Consider the following 22,072-nt stretch of genomic DNA (forward strand, 5'->3'; position numbering starts at 1 on the left):
ACACAAAAGAACACCCCAAATCCCAGAAAAAGTGTTTTTTTTCATAATATGGGCAATATGGACCTGCCCCCACTGCTTAAAAAAAAGAAAAGAAAAAAAAAGCCTAACGACATTTCTGTTTACATATGCATTCTGTCAAGTCAAATATCCTATATGGCTTTAATAGTTTAATAATTTGATGCATCGTGATATCGGTCAGTGAAGATTCACACCTCTATGTTGGAGAGATATTGCAATTATTGATCTTAAAAAAACTGTTTTTGCGGTTTGAATTTTTTATTTTCCCTATTCAGATCACAAGACAAAATAAGATAAATAATTAACAATTGAGGTCACATTGTCTAATAGGTGTGTAAAAGTCTGAATGCTGTGGTGGACAGCAGGTTGTTACGTTACCTGGTGCAGTGGGAGTACAGGGTGTAGAGCACAGCGTACTGTATGGCGGGGTAGTGGACGGCTAACTCAGAGTGGACCAGCATCAGATTGTGACTGAGCAGAGTGAAGACCGTAGGAGACAACGCCCACATCTGAACAGAGGGAAACACACTTCAACATGAACATGCATGGCCACGTAAAACAGCAGTTCATCATCTTCTGACGCTGCTTCACAATTAAAGCTTTCCACCAGGACAAGGATATGACAATGCGCCTTTGTGTTAAGTTTACCCCCTTATTTAATCCATCTAGCAGTGTTCTTCCAGTTAGTAGGGATAACCCTAATCAACACTAGTTAACATTTGGTATTATGGGAGACAGACAAACGGCTTGTTAGGAGTTGTGGTTGCAATCAATATCAATGGCCAGCTTCAAATTCACAACAACAATGTGAATTGCAGAACCATTTAAAGATTAGACCCCACTCACTCAGACTGACTCACTGAGAGAGTGAAGCACTACGTATGGACTGAGCGAAAAAAGGTCAAACGGAATTTAACTTTCATCTGGTCATTATTTGCAATAATTCAGTGCGATTCTGGAGTTTCAGTCAACTACTGCAACAGACTAGAGTCTCTGCACAGTGAAATGTGTCTCATGTGATTAGGTCCAACGTGCTCCAACATCTTCTGTTATGACCATTGTCACGGTCACAGGTTGTCATTTTTGATTGGTTGCCAGACTCATGAGGGCGGATCTAAGATAATATATGTAGGGTTGCACGATATTGACAAAATGTGATATTGCGATATCGATTATGAATATTGCGATAGATATTAATTTAGATACTTTTAAACATATGTAAAATTACAAAGGTTACGGGAAAACGCATCAATAATAATATAATAAACACAAGGTTTATTTCAACTGACGGTCATATTGGACTGGTACAACATGAATAAATAAATAAATAGAACAGGACATGTTTTACTGGTTGGACAGTATAAAATAAATAAATAAATAAATAAATAAATAGAACAGGACATGTTTTACTGGTTGGACAGTATAAAATAAATAAAGAGAACAGGACATAACTTTTCTCTCTCTTCCGATTCGTTGCCTCTATTTCTTCACTTACACTGTTGAAATATGCACACACGTGGTACGCTCCATTGGGTTTGTCACGTAGTGGACCCGTGTGCTGACGTGTACTAACGTGCAAGTGGCCAATGAAACATGATCATTAGTGTTTCAAGCGGGCTCTGAATCGAACACAACTACGCCACACAGCCAACGGACGGGACGCAGCGCTCCACAAAATAAACAAAACATTGCATACTAATTGCGACACTTTTGATATATTGCGATAACGGTATTGAGTCGATATATCTTGCACCCCTAAATAGAAGCCGGCTTGAGGGCAGACGCCGAAATAGTACAGAGATAAGGCTTTAGAACAGTGTGCTACAGATGAATGCACAGACTAAGTTTTTGAGACTGACGGATAACGTATGATCTCTGTATGATATATTGAACACTTGTATTTTGTTTAGTATCCGTCTGTGTCCATTTGTTAACCTAAATTAGAATCTACAAAACTCAGTGAATGACACTACAGGGAACGAGTGAAGAGACGGCGGAAAGCTAGCCAAGCTCACTTGTAACGGGTAACTAAGGCCTGCGTCCGTGTCTTGAGAGGCAACCAAGGCATTTAGAAATGCTGTGGCCTGTTAGTAGCTGGTACAACCACAGAGCTTGATGACAATTAAATTCCCTCGACCTAAAACAAATCATTTTACCGGTACTACCTGTGCCATGACACTGGCTTAGTACTCAGAAGTGCCATTTAGTGATCAGTATAGTTAAGGACAGTGGCTCACCCCGATGAGAGAGTTCTTGGTGTTGCCGATGGTGGTGAGGGTGCTGAGGTCGAAGATGAGGGTGAACTGGGCCTTTTCCGGGGGGAGGGTGAGGGAGGCAAAAGCAGGGTGCTGGATGTTGGGGCACGGGCCGCTGGGAGCAGGGGCACCACTGGGTTCCAGGGTCACCGTCAGGCTGGACACGGCACATGCCATCTCACCCAATACCATTTTATAAGCTGCCTCCAGTGTTGGAATGTTTTTCAGGCTTAGCAGCGCCTGGTAAACACCATGAACAGCTGACATCACCTGTGGAGCAAACACACACAACACCACAACACACACGTTTAGCAAACGTTTGAGGCCATAAGTTTTTTTTTTTTTTTCTTAAATTTAACCTAACCTCAACAATAAAAAAAACAATAGCAGCCCTCACCCCGACCAAACCCCAGTTTTAAGTTCCGTATCATTCTCTTTGTACTTTTGGGCTGGACCTATTTTTCCAGGTTAGGGCTCCTTAGTAACAATGCACGGAACTCTTAGGCTACAGTATACAACAATATTTTAGACAACAGAGTGCTTCCATCTTTGTGGGAGCAGATTGTGTTTGTTCCAAATTGACAATGCCCCTGTGCACAAAGCCAGCTTCATTAACATATGGTTTTCCATATTTTGGGGTGGAAGAACCTGACCTCAACGCCATCTAACGCCTTTGGGATGAACTGGAGCAAAGACTGAGAAGCCAGACTTATCGACCAACCGCAGTGGCTGCCCTCACTAATGTTCTTGTGGCTGAATGGGTGCAAATCCCTGCAGCCGCTCCAGAAGAGCGGAGGTTGTTACAGAAGTAGATTAATGCTCATGGTTTTTCAGCTGTCTTCACCATATGGCTGTAATGTTTGGGTACCCACTTCCTTTTGGCCACAGTGTATTTGCTATGAAGAAAACATGCACCAAAGCCTTACATGTTAGCAAATAAACCTAGGTCACCTTGTTATTCTCTGTTCTTTTGCATAAAGTAACACACACACACACACCTCTTTCTCTCGATGGAAGCGCAGCTTCAGCAGCTGGGAGTCGGGTGCCAACAATTTCTCAACGAAGGACGCAGGCAGCTTCGTGTTGATCTGGTCCACAATCTGAAAGCAAACGCAGAGTCAAAATGCCTATAAGAAAAGTGTTGCAAAAAAATAAAAAAAGAAGAGTAGTAGGAGTAAAGCTCTACTGGTCTTCTCTGTCCTGAAAGCCCGTATCTGAAAATGGTATGGCTTTGCAGGAATACTCAGGAAGGGATGAGTTCTGCTCGACAGTGAAATCCTCTTAGAAATAATTATAAGGCCATCATGTCTGAAGTTACAGGCTCACTTCTCATTAAACAAAACTGTGCTACAGTTTGGTAATATTATTCAAACTACAAAAGTAAACAGCCCCAGAACAAAGTTTCATAGGTGCGTAATTCTACGCATAACAAAATAAAGACGGGGCAAACTCCACTGAAAATTCCTGTATTTGGTCCATTACACTGGGTCCATCTTACTTAAAGTGTGCAACAAAAGTGTAACCGGATTAGTTTTGGCTGCTCCACTGCCAGATGACAAAGATGAACACTGTGGTTTAGATTAAAATGAAACAAACTGCAGGTGTGATTAAACTCTAAAAAGTAGAGGTACCAGAGTGACAAGGCTGAGCACTGCCAGATTGTAGTCCGGGCCACAAGCCCGGCAGCAGTCCAGCTGGTCCAGGCCATAGGCCAGGACACCCTTCCATCAGCTGACCACAGGGCTCCACACTGGCTAGCAACACACCCACACACTCATTCCCTGCTGTGAGAACTGGCTCGGAGAACTGAACCTGCTTCGCTGTGGTCACACAGCCCAGAACCCGGTTCAGAACCTGAGGAAACACGGAGCATGGGGAAAAATTATTCGGAAACCATGAAAGCTCTGCTATGGCATTTACAGTCACTGAGTGGAATGTACTGAACTTCATTAGGACATATTTCCAACATCTAGGTAACCGTAACGCACATTTTAACTTCCCCTGGACCCAAAGTGTGCCTCTCATGTAATGGTTATCACATTTGATAATATTGCTGCAGCAAATGTTTGCAATAAATGCATTGAAACTTAAAAAAGTGAGAATCAGTAGGTTTTGGAAGACATGTCCATACGCCTTATTATATCTACTATACAGTAGGTCTACCAATAGGTGTACCAATAGAAAAGCCATTGCTTGTGAGTGGAGATGCACCAATAATGAGCCAATAACGATAATTGATAATTTCCGGGGTTTTTTGTGGCAAATACCGATATCCCATATTAATCTTACAAATGCAAAAATGTTAAGGAGGAAAATATATTTATTTTAAGTTTACTTTTCTAATACAACACCACTGTTGAGAGTGCCTTGACCATTTAAGTTTCGAGTGGCGTCCCTAGTCCACGGCCATGCTCCACATTATCAACTGTGATTATCCGCTACATTTCCATTACGGGAACCATAATCATTTTCTCACTAATCAGCCAATATTATAGCTGTCTCAAAATGCAACGTCTATGCTTATCTTCCACAGTCTTTTGAGTATGAAAATGCCTCTTTGTGAGTCCTGGAACTGTTGTCTTGCTGAGCTGTAGTAGAGGTATTGTAACACAAAGAAGGAATTTGGCACTAACAAGGCTGTAACTTCTAAGATCCCCTTATTAGTCTAAAATCAGACTGCTGAAGTCTCTTCAGCTGAATTTCAGAATGCATTTTACAAGGAACAAAGAATGATGCATCTTAAATCGTAGTCACACTAGGAAGGGACCGCTCTTCCAGCTTAAATGCATGCGAGTTTTAAGTAGTAGTAAGCTATAGACAGATATTGTATCAAGATGGAAAAAATACGTCTTTGTGGACAACCATGTCTTCCCACCACGTCTCTACAATGACACATGTTCATACTGCTTTTTTCTTTTCCCCCAAAGAGTTGACTGGATTTAGTATTCAGTGTATCTTTTATGAAAGTAACACTGCTCAGCCCTCAGTCAGGTTGCCCTAGGTGTGGCGCTTACATCGGTGACATAGACCTCCGTGATGGGTGGTCCTCTGAAGGGGCTGAATCGCTCTCCGATGCTGCGGACCACTGTACTGAACACCCTCAGCAGAGCTGCCAGCTTGGGCAGTGACACTGAGGGCGGGGGGATGTCTTCATCCAGCACATCGCCGGACACCACGTGGTTCAGATCCTAAACAGAGCACAGACTCAGTCAGGTCTTTGACAAAATCCCGCATCAGCTCTATGCGGCAGTATTAACTGCTGCGTGTCATCAGAATATAGTTTTAACAAGCTTTCTTGAAGAAGATCTTCCAAGTATTTACAGTGGCAATAACAAAAACATTACTTGCTTCTTCTCAATCCAAATAGCATAGAAAACATTGATAATTCATAATTTGTCAAAATTTGTTGTCCTAGCGTGTAACATAATATACATTTCTGTACACCTGCAAACACTGCTTCATGATACTTGATGAGCCTAACTAGCATTAGAGCATGGCTGTAGAGAAACTTAAAGCAACACTAGGCAACTTCTCCCGCTTGGTCCCCCTACAGGTTGGAAGCGGAGTTGTCCATTACATTACATTATATTGTCCAGTTCATTTGACCTACAGATCCGCTACCCGATCTGGCAAACTTGCATAATGTAACGTAATGGACAATTCCGCTTCCAACCCTCAAGGGGGACCGAAGCGGAAAAAGTGCTCTAGTGTTGCTTTACGGTAAGGTGGGATGCTTTAAGACACTGGACTAACTTCACCTCTGCATATGCCTCCATATCCTCCAAGAACTGTCCCAGCAGGGTGGTGGAGAAGGTCAGGTCTGCCACCCAGAACTGCTCCAGACTCTGTAGCCAGCCTGAACACAGACAGGGATAACAGAGTAGCAGATTAAAAATGCACCGGACTGCCGTTATGCTTTTACACCTCGTGTACACAGGCAGCGTTTATCTGCAGCAGCAGGGTAGGTGTAGTACGGTTGTGTTGGTCACCCACGTTTTGGCAGCACTTACGACCCAACACACAATTACTGGTTGTGTGCGTAAAAAGGAGGAAAAGATAGACTTGACGCAAAACAAACAACAACAAAAAACAGGATTCAGGTCACAGTTATAGAGCACTGTCGACGGCTGTATTTATTAATACTGAAGCGTATCTGAGCCAGTCAGATGAGACCCCTAATAAAACACGGCTGAAACAAATGTGTAGACAGGCTGTTAAATGCAATTGTTGAATTAATTCAAATCAAGCCACAGGCAGGCAGACAGAAATAGACAACCGCAGGGAAGATGTATGTGGTAAACGCAAATTTCAACCAACTTTATTACCAGCAGAGGAAGTTACGAAATCCAACTGACCTGAGACTTGCTGAGTGAGCGCGTGCTTCTGCGTGTGGTCAATGTGCCATCCCACCAAGATGTCCACTGTGTCCTGCGGCCAAACAGCAAACACCTTAGTTGATCCTGTGTTGTTGCTCTCAAACACATGCAACAATACCAGCCACCGCTGAAACGCTTACCCTGAAGTTGGTGCTGAAGACATGCGGGTAGCAGCGAGCCACCTGCAGAATACACTTTACACTGTGACAGAGCAACTCCGGTGTGTCCACGTTCTCCAGGATGGACTGCAGGTTGCTCATCACCAGCTAAAAACACACAAAAGCAGATATACTGTACACTTTCCACTGCACTAGCTTGATATACACCAGGGTTTCCCCCAGTGTATTGCAAGCCCGGTGACCCAAGGGGGGTGGGGGGATTCAAATTATTTTTGAGACTTTTTTTTTTTTTTTTTTAAACTACAGTTACAGTGGGGCAGCTCAGTTGTCATATTTTTCAATCTCCAGTTAGCTTTTAGCACTGACTTAATGTAGGGCCCTATGGGGTCTGTCTTATAGCTTTTTTTCACAATTCTGTCCATTATTTGGTATCACTGATTCTGCCATCAGTTTGGGACAGGCCCTAGATGGGCCATCGTCGGGGGACGAGACACTTGCCACCGGGCTAAACAACTTTTCTGGGGGAAACCCTGTACACCCTCCATTGTTGTGAACCTGCTGGCCACAGAATGTTTTAGGAACAAAGCCCGGCCCCGAGCCGTACAGTGTGCGGTTACCTGCATGACGTGAGAGAAGGCCTTCCTCTCTCCAGCAGCCTCCAAAGCGCGCTGTGCTGCAACCAGGTACAACAGCTTCACCTCGTCACGACCGCCCGAAGTGAACTTCAGAAAGAGCCACTTGAAGATGCGCTCAGCCTCGTAGCTGAGCACTGTGCACAGGAGACCCAGACAGGCTGCCGCGTCCTGACGCAACTCCCACAGCAGCTTACTGCTGCACACGTCAACAACACCGGGAAGGAAACTACACGTTAGAGGCCGCGTGGCATGTGGGACTAGCAGAGAGTAATCATGGTTGCATCAAACTCATGTCATGCCTCGGAGACAGATGGGCATATAGTCAGGGCTGCACTAATTGAGCCAATTTGTCATGTCTAGGAAAGATGCAGCACCGTCACAACAGAGCATTTAGCTGTTTCACTCACTGGAAAACCTAGATCCATGTGGTTAATTATTAGGTTGTTGATAAATAGTGATTAGAATGGGATGGTTATTCTAAAACTAATTCTGTAAAAAAAAAAAAAAAATCATACGAAATTTAAGTACTACACACTAGGGGTGTAACGGTACATGTATTTGTACCGGAACGTTTCGGTAGAGGACTTTCGGAATGGCGCTAATGTACACCGAATGCAATCACAATTAACAGAAATTATTAGACTTGTTTTGCGAGCAGAACATACTTCAATTCCGAGTTCCCACACAAACATTTAGCGGCGGACCAGAAGTTTGTTTAGTCGCCGCCCTGCACTTTGAGCGCTTTACACACACACACACACACTTTGCACACAGCACACTTATCCTAGCCAAGCCCCTCTCTAGCTAGCGTCATGGCCAACGTAGAGAAGCCAGAGCTTGAAGACCCTCCGTTGTCATTAAGGTCTCCTGTTTGGAAACATTTCGGTTTCCCGGTAAATTACAACAACGGACAATAACGAGCGGATAAGACGAAAGTAGTGTGCCGACATTGCTCATTAGTGATCGATACGTTTCTGGCAACACGTCAAACTTGCTTACTCACTGTGGCCGGGTTGGCTCAGTTGGTAGAGCAGGCGCACATATATAGGAGGTGTATGCCTTAGGGCTGTGTATTGGCAAGAATCTGGCGATTCAATACGCACCACGATACATAGGTCACAATTCAATATATTGCAATATATTTCGATACTGTGCGTTATATTGGAAGGCTATAGACTCTGAAGGTGATATATTGGAATTTTTTTATAGTATAATTTCAGAAAAACTAATATTTAAAAAAAAAATAAAAAAGACATAATGTGCAAACTGCCAGTTTGGGATTGTGGTTCACAGGTTCTTAGTGAGAAAATGTTTAGATGCTAAAGTAGGCCAAAGTTCAGCCGTAGCTACGTTGTTAGCTTCTAGCAAAAAGTCAGGCACTGCTAGGCACTGTTAGGCAAGGACGCTAGTGGTGGGTCTCAGCATAGCCATCTAGAGGTAGGGGGTTTAAACACAACATAAACGTGAACCACTGTCAACCACATGAATAGTTTTCAACGTAAACTAAAAAAATAAAAAGCAAATCGATATAGCATTTTTGAAAATCAATAGAGTATTGCAATATAAAATATTGCGATACTTAAGTGTATCGATTTTTTCTTACACCCCTAGTATGCCTCGACGCAGAAGGTCCAGGGTTCGAGTCCGACCTGGACGATTTTCCTGCATGTCTTCCCCCCCCCTCTCTTTCCCCTTTCATATCTAGCCGTCTGTCTTTTTTCGTAGCCGTCTGTTTTTTTGTTTTTGTTTTTTTATTAATTTAAATATTGGTTTGCAAGTTCCATTTCTACTGCCTTGGACACGTGTTCCACCTATTCTGACCCGACAACACCTTTTTCTAGTATGTCCAGAGTGTAGCACAAGGCCTAAGCCCAATAAACCTAGAGCATGCAGCTCCCTCTCACCTCTCATTCAAGATGTCATTCAAGGTGCTGAGGATAGTGTCCAACTGTTTGACCAGGGTCTGTGCCAGAGAAAACACAAAGTAACAGTGTCAGTATCAGTACTTTGATTCTATGTCAACACATTTCATTTGAAACAGCGACTATGAGGTTGGCTCTATACTGTTTAAGATCTAAAAGTTTTCATATCCACATTGAGTGAAAATTGCAGAGCGCAGACATTTGTATACACCGTCTCCCAACTTTTAGGACAGTGCAGCAGGACAATGATCCTTCAAAGACAATCTGGGTATATTTTCTGCTGGTGCACTTCCCATAAATATGGCTCTTGTGACTATGCTACCTTTGATCACACCCCATCCGTTGTAGAGATTTAGGGAAACGAGGAAAACGATGTTAATTGGGGCAAGCTTCGCAAGCCTCCTAAAGCTTTACAAAGAAATAGGATTTTTACATGAATAATGTCAAATGCTCATCTCAGAGTCCTACTGAAGGTTAACGCAGAAAGCAGCTGCCTGGATCAGCCATAATGGCTCAGTTCATAGGGATCTACATTAGGGGTGTAAATCACACGTTATATCACAAAATATATCGGTTCTTAGGACAACGATACAATATTTACTGATATCACAAAGTCTGCCATGACACGAGTTCCATGCGATTTGATCCATAAGCCTATTTAACACAATTAGTTTCTCTACAGATATACATTTACAAAAAGCAACTGAAATATGATTTGACAATTTCATTACTAAGCTCTTCCAGACTAAGCTCTTTTTAATAAAAAAGGAATAAATATAAAGTGGGAATTTCCAAATAAAAAGGCACATGTTAGAGATGACAATATGTATCCATATTTTTTAACTTTGTATCAATAATATTGGATTGTTGAGGATTGAGTTGATATATTAGATCCAGATGATCGATTATGGTTTCACCCCTAATCTACATCTGAGGCAACACTTCGGCTTTTCCTCTTAGCCATTATTGTATGTTAGATCAGAGTGGCTTGGGGGAAATGTATAACCAATGGCTGGTGGGGGTTTTTTCCCCGACAAGCTAGTTTAATAGAGTCAGAGACAGCCGGTCAGTCACTGTTGACCGACACCCCTGAACAATTTAAAATACCTGATGAGAAGAGAGGATAGCAATATTAGAAGTATTCACTAGGTCTTATTTCTATAACGAAGTGGGTTTTGAAGTAAAACAGGAAGATAATCTCTACACAATCTCGACTGACCACTTTGCTCTCGCCGTGGCTGATGAATTCCTTCAGCTGTTTGAGGGTGGCCAGCCTGCGGTCGCGGTCGTCCTCTCGGGAGACTCGGCGCAGGAGGTTGGCCAGCCGAGACTCCTCCGAGTGAGCCATCCCTCTGTCTGTAACAACAACAACGCATGTCAGCCAACAACACACCGACACTCTCACTCCACGAATTCTCTACACCGTCACTAGAGCTGGGCAATATAACGATATTATATCGATATATCGATATCGTGATATGAGACTAGATATCGTTTTAGATTTTGGATATCGTAATATGACATAAGTGTTGTCTTTTCCTGGTTTTAAGGGCTGCATTACAGTAAAGTCGTTTTCTGAACTTACCAGACTGTTGTAACTGTTCTATTACTTGCCTTTACCCACTTAGTCATTATATCTACATTACTGATGATTATTTATCAAAAATCTCATTGTGTAAATATTTCGTGAAAGCACCAATAGTCAACACTACAATACAGTTGCTGTATCGATATCGAGGTATTTGGTCAACAATATCTTGATATTTGATTTTCTCCATATCGCCCAGCCCTAACCATCACATGGTGCCACGTGCAGGTTCAAAACGTTCATCATCATATACAGTATACCTTGACATCAGGAAATATGTTTAGCTATGAACTAAAAATCAACCACAAATGAACTACAGTTGAGGTTGCTCATTTCTCATGCGTAGATACTAGTTTGACTATGAATGACAGATTGGATTTTTGCTATCTTCAACTGTCAACAACGGCGTGTTTGTTGCCCGGGAGATATCCCAGCATTTAAATAAAACAAAATAAAAAACAAAAAAAACTTCTCCCTTCATGACGTGGACTTCTTGCGCTTGCAATGTCATCCCCAGGGGTCAGCTTGCGCTTACAGTCCATTATGTCAGACTGTCACACTTGCTTGCGACCTTGATAGAGAGCTGCAGCCCAAAATGGTTAAAATGGCCACAAATTACTGCAGTCTTTCAGTTAGAACAGCCTGGATACGTCACAGTAGATTCATCTTTTCCAACTAAATCCTACGAACATATGTTATGCCATCTGCCGCAATTGCTGTCGTCACTAAATCATATATTGGAATACAAAGAACTCACCCTGCGATTTCCTCATGTCCTTTGAAGCTAAAGCACGGTTTCCATGCTGAAAAGGAGTCAAATCCGTTGTCACGTCATTGGGCCTCAACTCTTGCCCCACCGACTTCCAACCAAATGTAGTATCACAGACACCGTGAGCAGCTTCATATCCATCTAAGGGACACAAACCATGTCGAATTAAACCCAATTTCTTACATTACTCGCATATAAAAAAAAAAATGTCATTGTTCGCAGTTATTGCGTCCTGTCTAATTTGTGTACTCTGTTGTTTCATCTTGCAACCCATTCTGCTTTGTTTTGTTGCTAATCTTTTTGCTTCTGTGGTGTCTCGTTTCGTGCCAAGTTCTGCTTGTGCTTGTGTTGTCGCTCTCTTTTGTTTCTTTGTATTTTAAAAGCCTTTTGTAACATCGCGGCAAGGGGACTACAGATCAAAAAGAATTAGCCTTTTGGCTAATTTGCACGGTCCCATCTTAAATAAACGGAATTGAACCAGTGTGCCTGACATCTAGCAGGTGTGTCTCTGTGTGTATGCGTGTAGTGTTTTTTTATTTTTCATTTTAAATAAGGCATGTCTGTGTGAAAGCGTGCCCGGTACTCCTCCTCAAGCGGCATCACAACCTTCACACAAGAGAACTATCGATTGTTTCGTCAACAAAAATGCCGCGGTGCCATTTACCTGGTGTAGGTCAACCAAAAGTCGTTCATGAGTCGGTTCCCGAGTGGCGGGTCGACACAAACCGGGTTACTTAAAACAACCGGTCTTCACATCACTGTCTGTAGAAGCATCGACGCTCCGAATTGAAACGTTAAAAGGCACGCTATGTAACTTTTCCCGCTTCGGTCCCCCTACAGGTCGTCTCATTGGAACTACAGCCACACGAGCTGTAGTTCCAATGAGACGACCTGTAGGGGGGCCGAAGCGGGAAAAGTTACATAGTATGCCTTTAAAAAAAAAAAAAAGCACAATGTCTCCATACGCGGGACTGGCAGAGCAGCCCCCTCCCTGCAGCTTTTCAGTGCCAGACCGAAGCAGTAAAAATTAACAATGTAACACTGCTTTTGATATAGCCAAAGAAGAGCCGTCTTACTAAACTGTTTGTGCTGTGATTTAAATAAAGAAAAAAACATTTATCTGCACCTTTTTTTTCTGGTTTACAATCATTTAAAAACAGGAAATGTGTGATTGCCGCGCAAAAATCCCAGAGAACATTTTTGGGTGGACCTATACCATGAGCTCGGAGTATTGGCCGTTTTGTCCTGGTTAGGGAGGGGCCAGAGAATTCTGCTGAGCCACACTTTCAAATAAATCCAAGCAGACGGATCCAAGTTTATTTTGGGCAGAAAAAGCTGATGTTTCGTCGGGGGAAAAGAAATCACCCTTTATAAACATTTACCAACTAGAATCTGTTATGTCTACAGTGCAAACAAACTAATTTGTGCGTAGTTCCCTTTTATGACTTTTCAAAACCTGCAGATACATTGTACTAATAATGACAAAACTCAAAAGTGTTCAGTAAGAATTCAGCTTTTGGGGGGGGGGGGGGGGTCCTCACCTTCTTCCTGGTGTGCATCTGCAGCAGCGTAGGCATCGCTGGGCGCCGCTGGCTGGTCAGGGCAGCTGGAGGGCAACACGTCGTACAACGCTGCTGAACCGAGCTCTGTGGACTTCACTCCGTCCTGGCTGGGTGACACACTGTCAACTCTGAACACATTGGACAGACACGCGTGAAAATAAAAAAGACAAATCCTACACCTGAAGTAACTGCATGGTTTCACGTTGGATTTGGCCTTAGGTCATCATCTTATCGATTAGAATAGGGTTTTACACCACAACGGAAAGGGGTGAAAATATTCCAGAATCTCACGATTCAATGTTCATTTTTGATCCTTCATGATTTAATTTCGAATCAATTGTCGATTTAAAACCAATCATTCAACAGTTCAGTACATCGCCAAGGAAACCGGCATATCACATATCTACAACGAGTTTGGCAAATCCCCTGAAAGCTGTAAGTAAAATGTAATTTCCCCTTTGCGGGATCAGTAAAGTATGTCCTAACCTTACTTTAATCTAAACATCTTAGGCTTGATAAAGTATGATTGCCATTTAAATTACATTTTAATTGTGTCCAATCCATACTGACTGTTTTCTGTGAATGTCTCTGCCGCCTGTCACCAGCAGCAGAGTGCACTGCGGCTGGCTAACCTGCCTGTCAGGCTGCGTTCACATCACCAACAGGGATTTTTCCCCAGGGTGGTGCAGCGGTGCGGGGTCACTGAAACGGCCCATTTGGGTGTGACGTCCTGATGTGTTCTTTAACCCCCCCCCCCCAATGTAGCACAAGTGGACTTAATATATTTCACAATTACTGTTTTCTGTCAAATCGTTTATAGAGCTCGATGTTTCCGACCACACAAGTCTGATTGCCAGTTACATGCCTGGCCACCGCAGCGTGACGTCTGGTTGCGTTTCTCCAAGTTGACTCTGTACTTTTTGCCGCCTTTAAACAGTCCACACACACACACACCCCCCCCCAGGCAGACGGCCCCCGACACAGCCTGAACGCAATACCCCAGTTCAAAACGAATGGAAAGACCCGTGTTTTCGCAGTACCGTCTGACGGCCGCGCAGGCTATGTGAATGCAGCATCAGGCTGACTGACTGACTGACAGACAGCAGAAGTCAACTCAAATGGTTTTCATGTAGGATCATGGGACTGATGCCACTACTACTAATATGATCTTTTGTGAACAGCCTAACTGATGGAAAGGTTATTGCTGCTTACTAAAGAGGTCACCAAGTGTTTTTTGGTTTGTAGACAGGGGGAGAGCCACGACAGATCACAAGTTCCCAACATTTTCCATTTGTTAATATTTGTGTATCTAACTGCTGGCTCGGTTATGTGTTAAACTATGACCCTGTAATGTTCAGGGCCTTGTTTAAAATGATTTACAAATGGTACCCATCTGATACCTAGGACGGTATGAATCCACTAGGGTTCGGGCAAAAAAATAGCAACGTGCCCTAACTTTTGTTTGGCTACACAACATTTGCTTAAGAAAATGCCGCTGTAAACATAATATCAAGCCCTAGATTTGGTTAAGATGCAGGAACACAAGACTCATGAACAATGTGTGAATTAGTGGTGCATGTTACCAAAGCAATTTGCAGTTCATTTTATTTTGACCAACAACATTGTCACAAATTGAACCTGTGGCCTTTAGGGCTGCTTAAAAACTGGGGCCTTGGTTAACGTTACCCCACTAAAAAAGGAATGATTCAACTGTAACACCTGATGTTACAAATGTAATGTTAGCTACGTTAACACGTGATGTCAACTCAGGAGTCTAATGGTTCGATAATTGCTGAGTCGACGAGCTCAAAAAGTTAGAAGACAAACACTGTCACACTGTATGTAAAAGTTTTATAGCTACATATATCCGGAAGTTTTTATAACGTATGGTGGCGTCTTCCCCCGGCTAACTTGCTATCGTTAGCCAGCGCGAACAGTATCGTGGCGATGCTAGCTAACTAGCTAAACTTGAATTGGTATTGCCTTGTGGTTAATTCTTAATCACTCACTCGTACTATCATTACGACTCACGGGACGTCACTCTCATTTTCGTTAATGTGGATAGTATCGCTAGGTGTCAATTAGCCATTAGCGTTAATTTAGTTAGCAGCGGGCAACATTTAGCTAGCTAATCAATGCTATCTAAACAAAATGAGCTAACGTTAGCTCCGGGTTCAACAGTCAACAGCGGTTTCGCTTAACGTTAGTGCATATGCATGACAAGCAATGGCAAGATCGACTTACGGTTTGGAAGACATTTAGACAACCATGTAATGTTATAGTCAAGAGACGTTAAGTATATCCATTATATGTGGCCACAACTTAATACAGCAACACCGCACAGGCCTTCAAAGAGACCCCGGTTTATTTTAACCAGCTTCCTTCGGAGCAGAACACCCACCTGGGCTGCCAGTCATTCCAGTGTGGCTGCAGTTTGTGGGCGCCGCTGAGCCGAGACCCCGAGGCTTTACGGCTCATTACCTTTTAGAAAGCTGCATGACCCGCTGGCAGCGGTAACCGTGTCGTTCCTCAGGGTTACTTTTCACTATTATGTTTTTGTCAGGTCTCAAAAAAAATCTGTTAGCAACTCGTCGTTAAGGCTAGCTTGGGTGGGGGGGGGGGGGGTAGGGTTTCTTCTTCTTCTTTGTGTTTTAATGGCGGTTGGAAAACCAGTTTGTGGGTGCAGTACCGCCACCTACTGGACTGGAGTGTGGAGCAGTAAATTGGGAGCGGGAAAAAACAACAACTAAGTAGCGTAGTTTATTAGACAATTGCGTACTTTCCATTATGTCTTTCGTAGCAGATTCCCTAATGTAATATTGGGTTTTTCATCAATATGTGATATTAATTTCCTTCTTTCTTCATCACACATGTTGCAATCTGTTTGACAGTTTCCGGTTTATTACAGTGTGTCTGTAATAAACCGGAAACTGCCACCGGAAAGGCACCCTACTGGACTAGCCTAGTCCAGTAGGGTGCCTCTCTATTTGTGAGTGTGTGATTTAACCCTGTATGTCTCTCTTTTGCCTTTGGCTTTCCAGTTCAACTGCTCAGTCATCGGACGAAGCGGGGGAAGCCATTGAGATAACGTTCTCATTCCCCTTCAGCGCGCTTTGGAGGACGGTCTGGCAAAGCGACACTACTCGTTCCCTAACCCTCTTCCCTTGATGGCAGTGTTTCTTGTTCTTTGAGGTTTAACAGCAGTTGGCATCCTTGCCATTGCATTACTGCCATCTTCTGGAGTTAGTTAACTCCTACAATGTCTGGTTTGTCCTCTTTTTACCACTCAGTCTCCTTGGGAAGCAAACCAAACTCTTCTGCCTTGTTCACTTTCACCATACACCTATAGGCCTATGCCTTCTAATCCTGAACCTATTCACCCTAATGTTTTTCTTTCTTCCATCCATGCCCTTTCTCTCTAGTCAGTCAGGGGGCGCAGTGGATTTGATCAGAATACAGCATAGAAAATCTGCTTAGAAATATAGGAAATATTGGATCGGATAGAACAACACAATGTTATTTTGCTAAATAAAACGCATCACATTCATTAATTTCACTTGTTTTTATTTTCAACAGATTGTGTAAAATACAATACACATTTTCTATGGGCTCTTAAGGCAAAACAAAACAAAGGGCTGGGAAGATTCTTTTTTTCACAGAACCATATAAAAAATCAAGTGTAATACACTTACAATAAACTTGCCTCAAACTTCAACAAAGAAAACCTTGCTGTACACGGTTTTCAGATAACAGAAACAGAACAGAAAGTGCAATACACAATTTATTTCTTATAGCAAAAAGTGCTCTACAGTGAGTTAAATATGTTTCTACTTCTAAACTGGCCTCAACATTTCCATTTCCAGTTGCCATACAAGGTGTGTTTAAAGTAATTTACCAAATGGAAAGGCAGCGATTGGCAGAACCGGCAGCAAAGTGACAGTGACAGTAAAATCCAATGGATTGGGAGGGAACCGGGGGGGGGGGGATCATATTTCAGGGGAGGCGGGTGACACCCCGGGCCACCCCTCTAGACCCACCCCTGCCTGTAACTAACAAGCACATGCTCTACAGCAGGGGTTTTCAACGTTTTTTAAGCCAAGGACCCTTTAACTGAGAGACACATCAGGGAAATATCTATCAGAATGGACTATATCAATAAAGGTAGTATCTGTCAGAATGATCTGCCCTATTTTAACTACATTTAGAGGAAGTAGGAGCCTGACAAGCCAGACCCACATCAAGATGTTGGGTCTGGGAACACACCATTGGCAGGGCTCAATCCGGTAAACGGATAAACGGATGTCTTTCAAATTCCCTCTGCACTCATAGCCAACCAGAGCAACACTAGTTGATAGATTAAACTTTTGCCGTAACACATCTTCCTTTTTTAAGAATGACTTCAGTGCTTAACTCCAAGTCTTCCAGAGTCGCGGCCAAAGCGACTTTAGAGGAAGTAGTCCATTCTGATAGATATTTCCTACCTGACAGAATGAGCTACCTTCATTTTAACTACATTTATAGAGAAAGTATTCCATTCTGATGGATATTTTCCCCCTGACAGAATATGCTACCCTACTTTTAACTACATTTATAGAGGGAGTAGTCCAATCTGATAGACATGTCCTACCTGTCATAATGAACTACCCTGCTTTAACTACCTTTATTGATGAAGTAGTCCATTCTGATGGATATTTCACAACAAACTTGTTAGGGGTAAATTCTTAATGTAAACATTAACCTGCTGCATTAAAAGAAATATTGAGGGTTGCTTCTTGCTTCTACAATTTACATCATAAGCTTTCTGAGAATCTCTTTTATATCCAAGCAAATGTGCTATTGTAACTGAAACTCCCCTAACCTAATTGATATTGAATCAGATCGGAAATGTGATTGAATAGGGACCTTGTGAATCAGAATCGAAACTGATTCGGGAAATCATTGGCAGTATCCAGCCTTACTTATTATCCTGTGACTCTCAGATAGCAAACAGTGACGGCATGTTTTTTTCTGCTATTCACTCACAAGCTCCCCCCCCATGAGCCCCTCCATCCCTCCCCTCTCCTCCCATTCTCTCTGTGTATCTCTCCCTCTGCTGGCTAATTATACTTCTGTTCAAGCCCGAGCATACAGGCCTTTGATGGAGCCGGCCACTCCAGGCTGCCGTGCGTCAGCTGTGACGTCAATGCATCCAGACACACAGGGCTCTGTGTGGAGGAGAAGCCTGCTCTGGGTGGGTTAGCTGGGCGTGTTAGCGGAACAGGAAGGGGTAAGCATTTTCATACTGCACAATCTCCTACAGTTGTTTTCTGTTCTTCTGCTATCAGACAGACATAAGAAATGTCTTTTCATTCTAAGTTCCACTTGATTTCGAGTTGCCTGCCAGCAGTTCTTTATAAAGTGTTGGGTCATCAGCAACGCTATATATCTATATATAGATGCCTCGAAGAAAAGTACTATGGTTACCCACGTGACACCTATAGGATGTTTGTTCATGCTTTGTGATTCATTCCTCTTTTGAAAACATTTCAGTAAATGTATTCAGACCCCTTCACTTTTTTCTACGTTTTGTTATGTTTTAGCCTTATGCTAAAATCGTTTCAATGAATTCCCCCCTCAATCTAAACTCAATAACAACAAAACAGGATTCAAGTTTTTTTGCAAATGTATTATGTCAAATAAAACAACTTATTTTTATTTTATTTTTTTTATTTTCTACTGGTGCAAAAGAAACAGTACATAAACACAGACAAAGGGCGGAGACATACTAAACATAGAAATAAATGGAGCAAAAGTTTTACAAGCAACCATGATGTGTACATTCAATCAGAGGAAAAATGATGAAACAAGAAAAAAAAGAAAGAAAAGATAATAGACGAAACAGAAGAAAAACAATAATAATAATAACATGCAATCCATTTATTGTTGCTAAAAGTAGTTATTCCAGTATGTGTGTGTGTGTGTGTGTGTGTGTGTGTGTGTGTGCGAGCGAGCGTGCCTGTGTATTTATAACTGTTAGGGAAATGACTGAAGAGAGAGGGAAGACTGAGATGTTTAGTGTACTATTTTTTTTACATTTTCTGTTGAGTGAGGTGTACTCTGTGTAGGATTTTATACTGAAGCAGAATCAGCTTTATTGGCAGCTTTAAGTAAGTGTGAACACATACCAGGAATTTGACTCCAGCTTTTTCTTGCTCTTAAAGTACCGGTACTTACGCAGAAATGAGCATACGGCTAAAAAGTACAACAAAGCAGAAGAAAGGAAACGTGCACAATCACATTGACTACTATGTGCAGATAGAAGTATCAAAAAGTATCAACATATTTAAAACACAACAACACTGACATTTGTAGACAGTACAACAATAGCGCCATGGTGCAGAGTGCTGAATTAGGTGTATTTTAGCCTCTTAGTGAATAGACCTTGAGGCGGTGGCTCCCTCTCGAGCTCTCTGTTTTAGCTACAGAGTGAGGCATCTCACTTCTGTTCCTATCTTTGTTGGGAGTCGCACATGCGCAGTACCGGGGTAAGGACTACTAGCCAGTCAAACCGGCTTCAGCCGGTAACCATGGCTACGGCTCAGCCGTACATGTTGGAACCAAGGGGGTAAGCTTCTCCTCACAACGCGTACCTCCTATGGCGCCATTTTGATGCTAACAAGCACTCACCCCCCCGTTAGCATCCCATTGACTGCCATTCATTTTGACGTCACTAGTCAAAACCAGTAGAGCCAGCCCGACCAACCCTGCTGACCCTCTCCGGATTCTCCCTAACGATGCCCCGACCCTGCTTCACTGCCAGGGGACGGGGCGCACTCCTCCTGACTCCTATTTACTGATTACATACTGATACACTCTTACTTTCACTTATACAGTATATATATCTTTTCTATGAATTTTTTTTTTCTTTTTTATTTGTCTGTGATTCCCCTCAAGCCCATCACCCCCACCATCCATCCTACTTTGTCCCCCAGATTGATAATGTGTACACACACACACACACACACACACACACACACACACACACACACACACACACACACACACACACACACACACACACACACACACACAGTGCGTTTCACTATCTTTGTGGGGACCCGTCATTGACATAATGCATTCCCTAGCCCCTAACCCTAACCTTAACCATCAAAACTAAATGCCTAACCTTAACCTTAACCCTCACCCTAACCATAACCTAATTCTAACCCTAATCCTAAAACCAAGTCTTAACCCTCAAAGTTGTGAGGTCCAGCATTTTGGCCCCACAAAGCTGTCCGGACCCCAGAAGTATACTGTATTCCTGGTTTTTGGACCCCACGAATATAGTTAAACAAGAACACACACACACACACACACACACACACACACACACACACACACACACACACACACACTCCGTTAATGTTTCTTGTTTGTGTTGTGTGACACACACGTTTGAAGTAAAGTCTGGACTACATTAGAGCTGTTTGGAGCAGTTTGTGAACAGTGTTTTCTGTTGGAGATGGTAAGTCCCTTTGGGGTGGACTTTGGGTTTTTCCACTTTGTAAACTTATAACATGCACAAAAAAGATATATACTGTAACACAATAAAGGAAAGGGAAAAAGCCAAAAAGCATAATATGAGCACTTTAATATATTTTTGTTGTTGCCAAATTTCATTGTGTCATCGCGACCTGATAGAAAAAGTTCCATGGCCTTGTACTGGTTGGTTCACTGACAAAACTAGCATCATCCTGTAAGAATGGATGGTATTGGAATCATGTTAGTTCAGAGTATTTATTTCAACACTACCAGAGAGCCCCTCTCAGACACACTTTTCAAGATTACTCCTCATCACACCAGTGTGCTACAATCTGATTAGCAAAGAGTTAATACAATAACAATAAAGGAGATTCATTTTCAGGTTGGTGAACTTCTGTAGCGCTGCTGACCCCTGCTGTAGTGTAATAATGATGACATGCACACTAATATTCCACTATTATTCCGAATATGACAATATTCTGAACTTGACACAGGTGATGTAAACAGCATATTCCCTTTGGATATTAAGAATAGGTCCCTTTTTCTGAACATTTTCTGATTAAGACATCTGGGATACTCTGTATTATTCAGGTTTTAGAAGCATTCTTTAGACAGCGCATTCAGAATAGAATATGCGACTCACTGTGCGTTGCTATGGTTGTTGTACACAAACCAAGCAGCCAACAGTTTGCAGCGCTGCGGTAGAGATGCACGGCCAAAAGAAAAGGAGAAACACAGCTACTTTGAAACATTATGAAATACTTGGATATCAACAGGTTTTTGGCGGTTGAAGGAATGAACGTGGGAGGCTGTGTTTGCACCTTCAAACAAGTCCGGCAAATTTGAAGAAAAAAAAATCCTATTTTGCAGGGCTGCATGTAATCTGGAATATTAGTGGAATACTCATTTTCATTGGCCATGTAGACAGCTTAATATGAATATTGGCTTTTTAGGAATAAGGGGAAAAAAAACGTAAAAACATAGTCAGTGTATGTAATGTAATATGTAATCATACACTGATTCCTGTCAGGGAGGCTTCGCAATGAGAGCCTGCCACTGACTGTGTTGTGTTGGATGACAGTGTGTCTCCCATGATTGATCAATCAGGAGAAGTGGCTCTGGTAGGTTTAACAGGTTTGTGTCTTTGCTCTCAAAGGTTTTCCATTAATTCCCACTCTCCAGATTCCTATCTTCTGATGACCAGAGATGGAATGTAACTAAGTACTTTTAATAATTTACTAATTACTTTACATTTACATTTTACAGTACTGTACTTGTACTTGTCCTTTACTTGAGTCTTTTCTTTA

At 42.4% G+C, this 22,072-nt stretch overlaps 1 protein-coding gene across 1 annotated transcript in view; it reads right to left on the reverse strand.

Annotated features, from left to right (window-relative positions):
• The window catches only part of smg1 (SMG1 nonsense mediated mRNA decay associated PI3K related kinase), a 61,005-nt gene extending 45,150 nt beyond the window's left edge, over positions 1–15,855 (reverse strand). Inside the window, 15 exon segments of the mRNA XM_078269826.1 lie at positions 397–527; positions 2,256–2,543; positions 3,272–3,373; positions 3,905–3,994; positions 3,996–4,127; positions 5,288–5,461; positions 6,032–6,129; positions 6,629–6,701; positions 6,790–6,915; positions 7,386–7,599; positions 9,308–9,366; positions 10,545–10,681; positions 11,671–11,823; positions 13,224–13,372; positions 15,646–15,855. Of these exon segments, the coding sequence (XP_078125952.1) occupies positions 397–527; positions 2,256–2,543; positions 3,272–3,373; positions 3,905–3,994; positions 3,996–4,127; positions 5,288–5,461; positions 6,032–6,129; positions 6,629–6,701; positions 6,790–6,915; positions 7,386–7,599; positions 9,308–9,366; positions 10,545–10,681; positions 11,671–11,823; positions 13,224–13,372; positions 15,646–15,722 (2,003 nt within the window). The 5' untranslated portion in view covers positions 15,723–15,855.
• Between the last annotated feature and the right edge of the window lie 6,217 nt (positions 15,856–22,072).

The sequence above is a fragment of the Sander vitreus genome, chromosome 15 (genome assembly GCF_031162955.1).
Source record: "Sander vitreus isolate 19-12246 chromosome 15, sanVit1, whole genome shotgun sequence".
Taxonomy (NCBI): domain Eukaryota; kingdom Metazoa; phylum Chordata; class Actinopteri; order Perciformes; family Percidae; genus Sander; species Sander vitreus.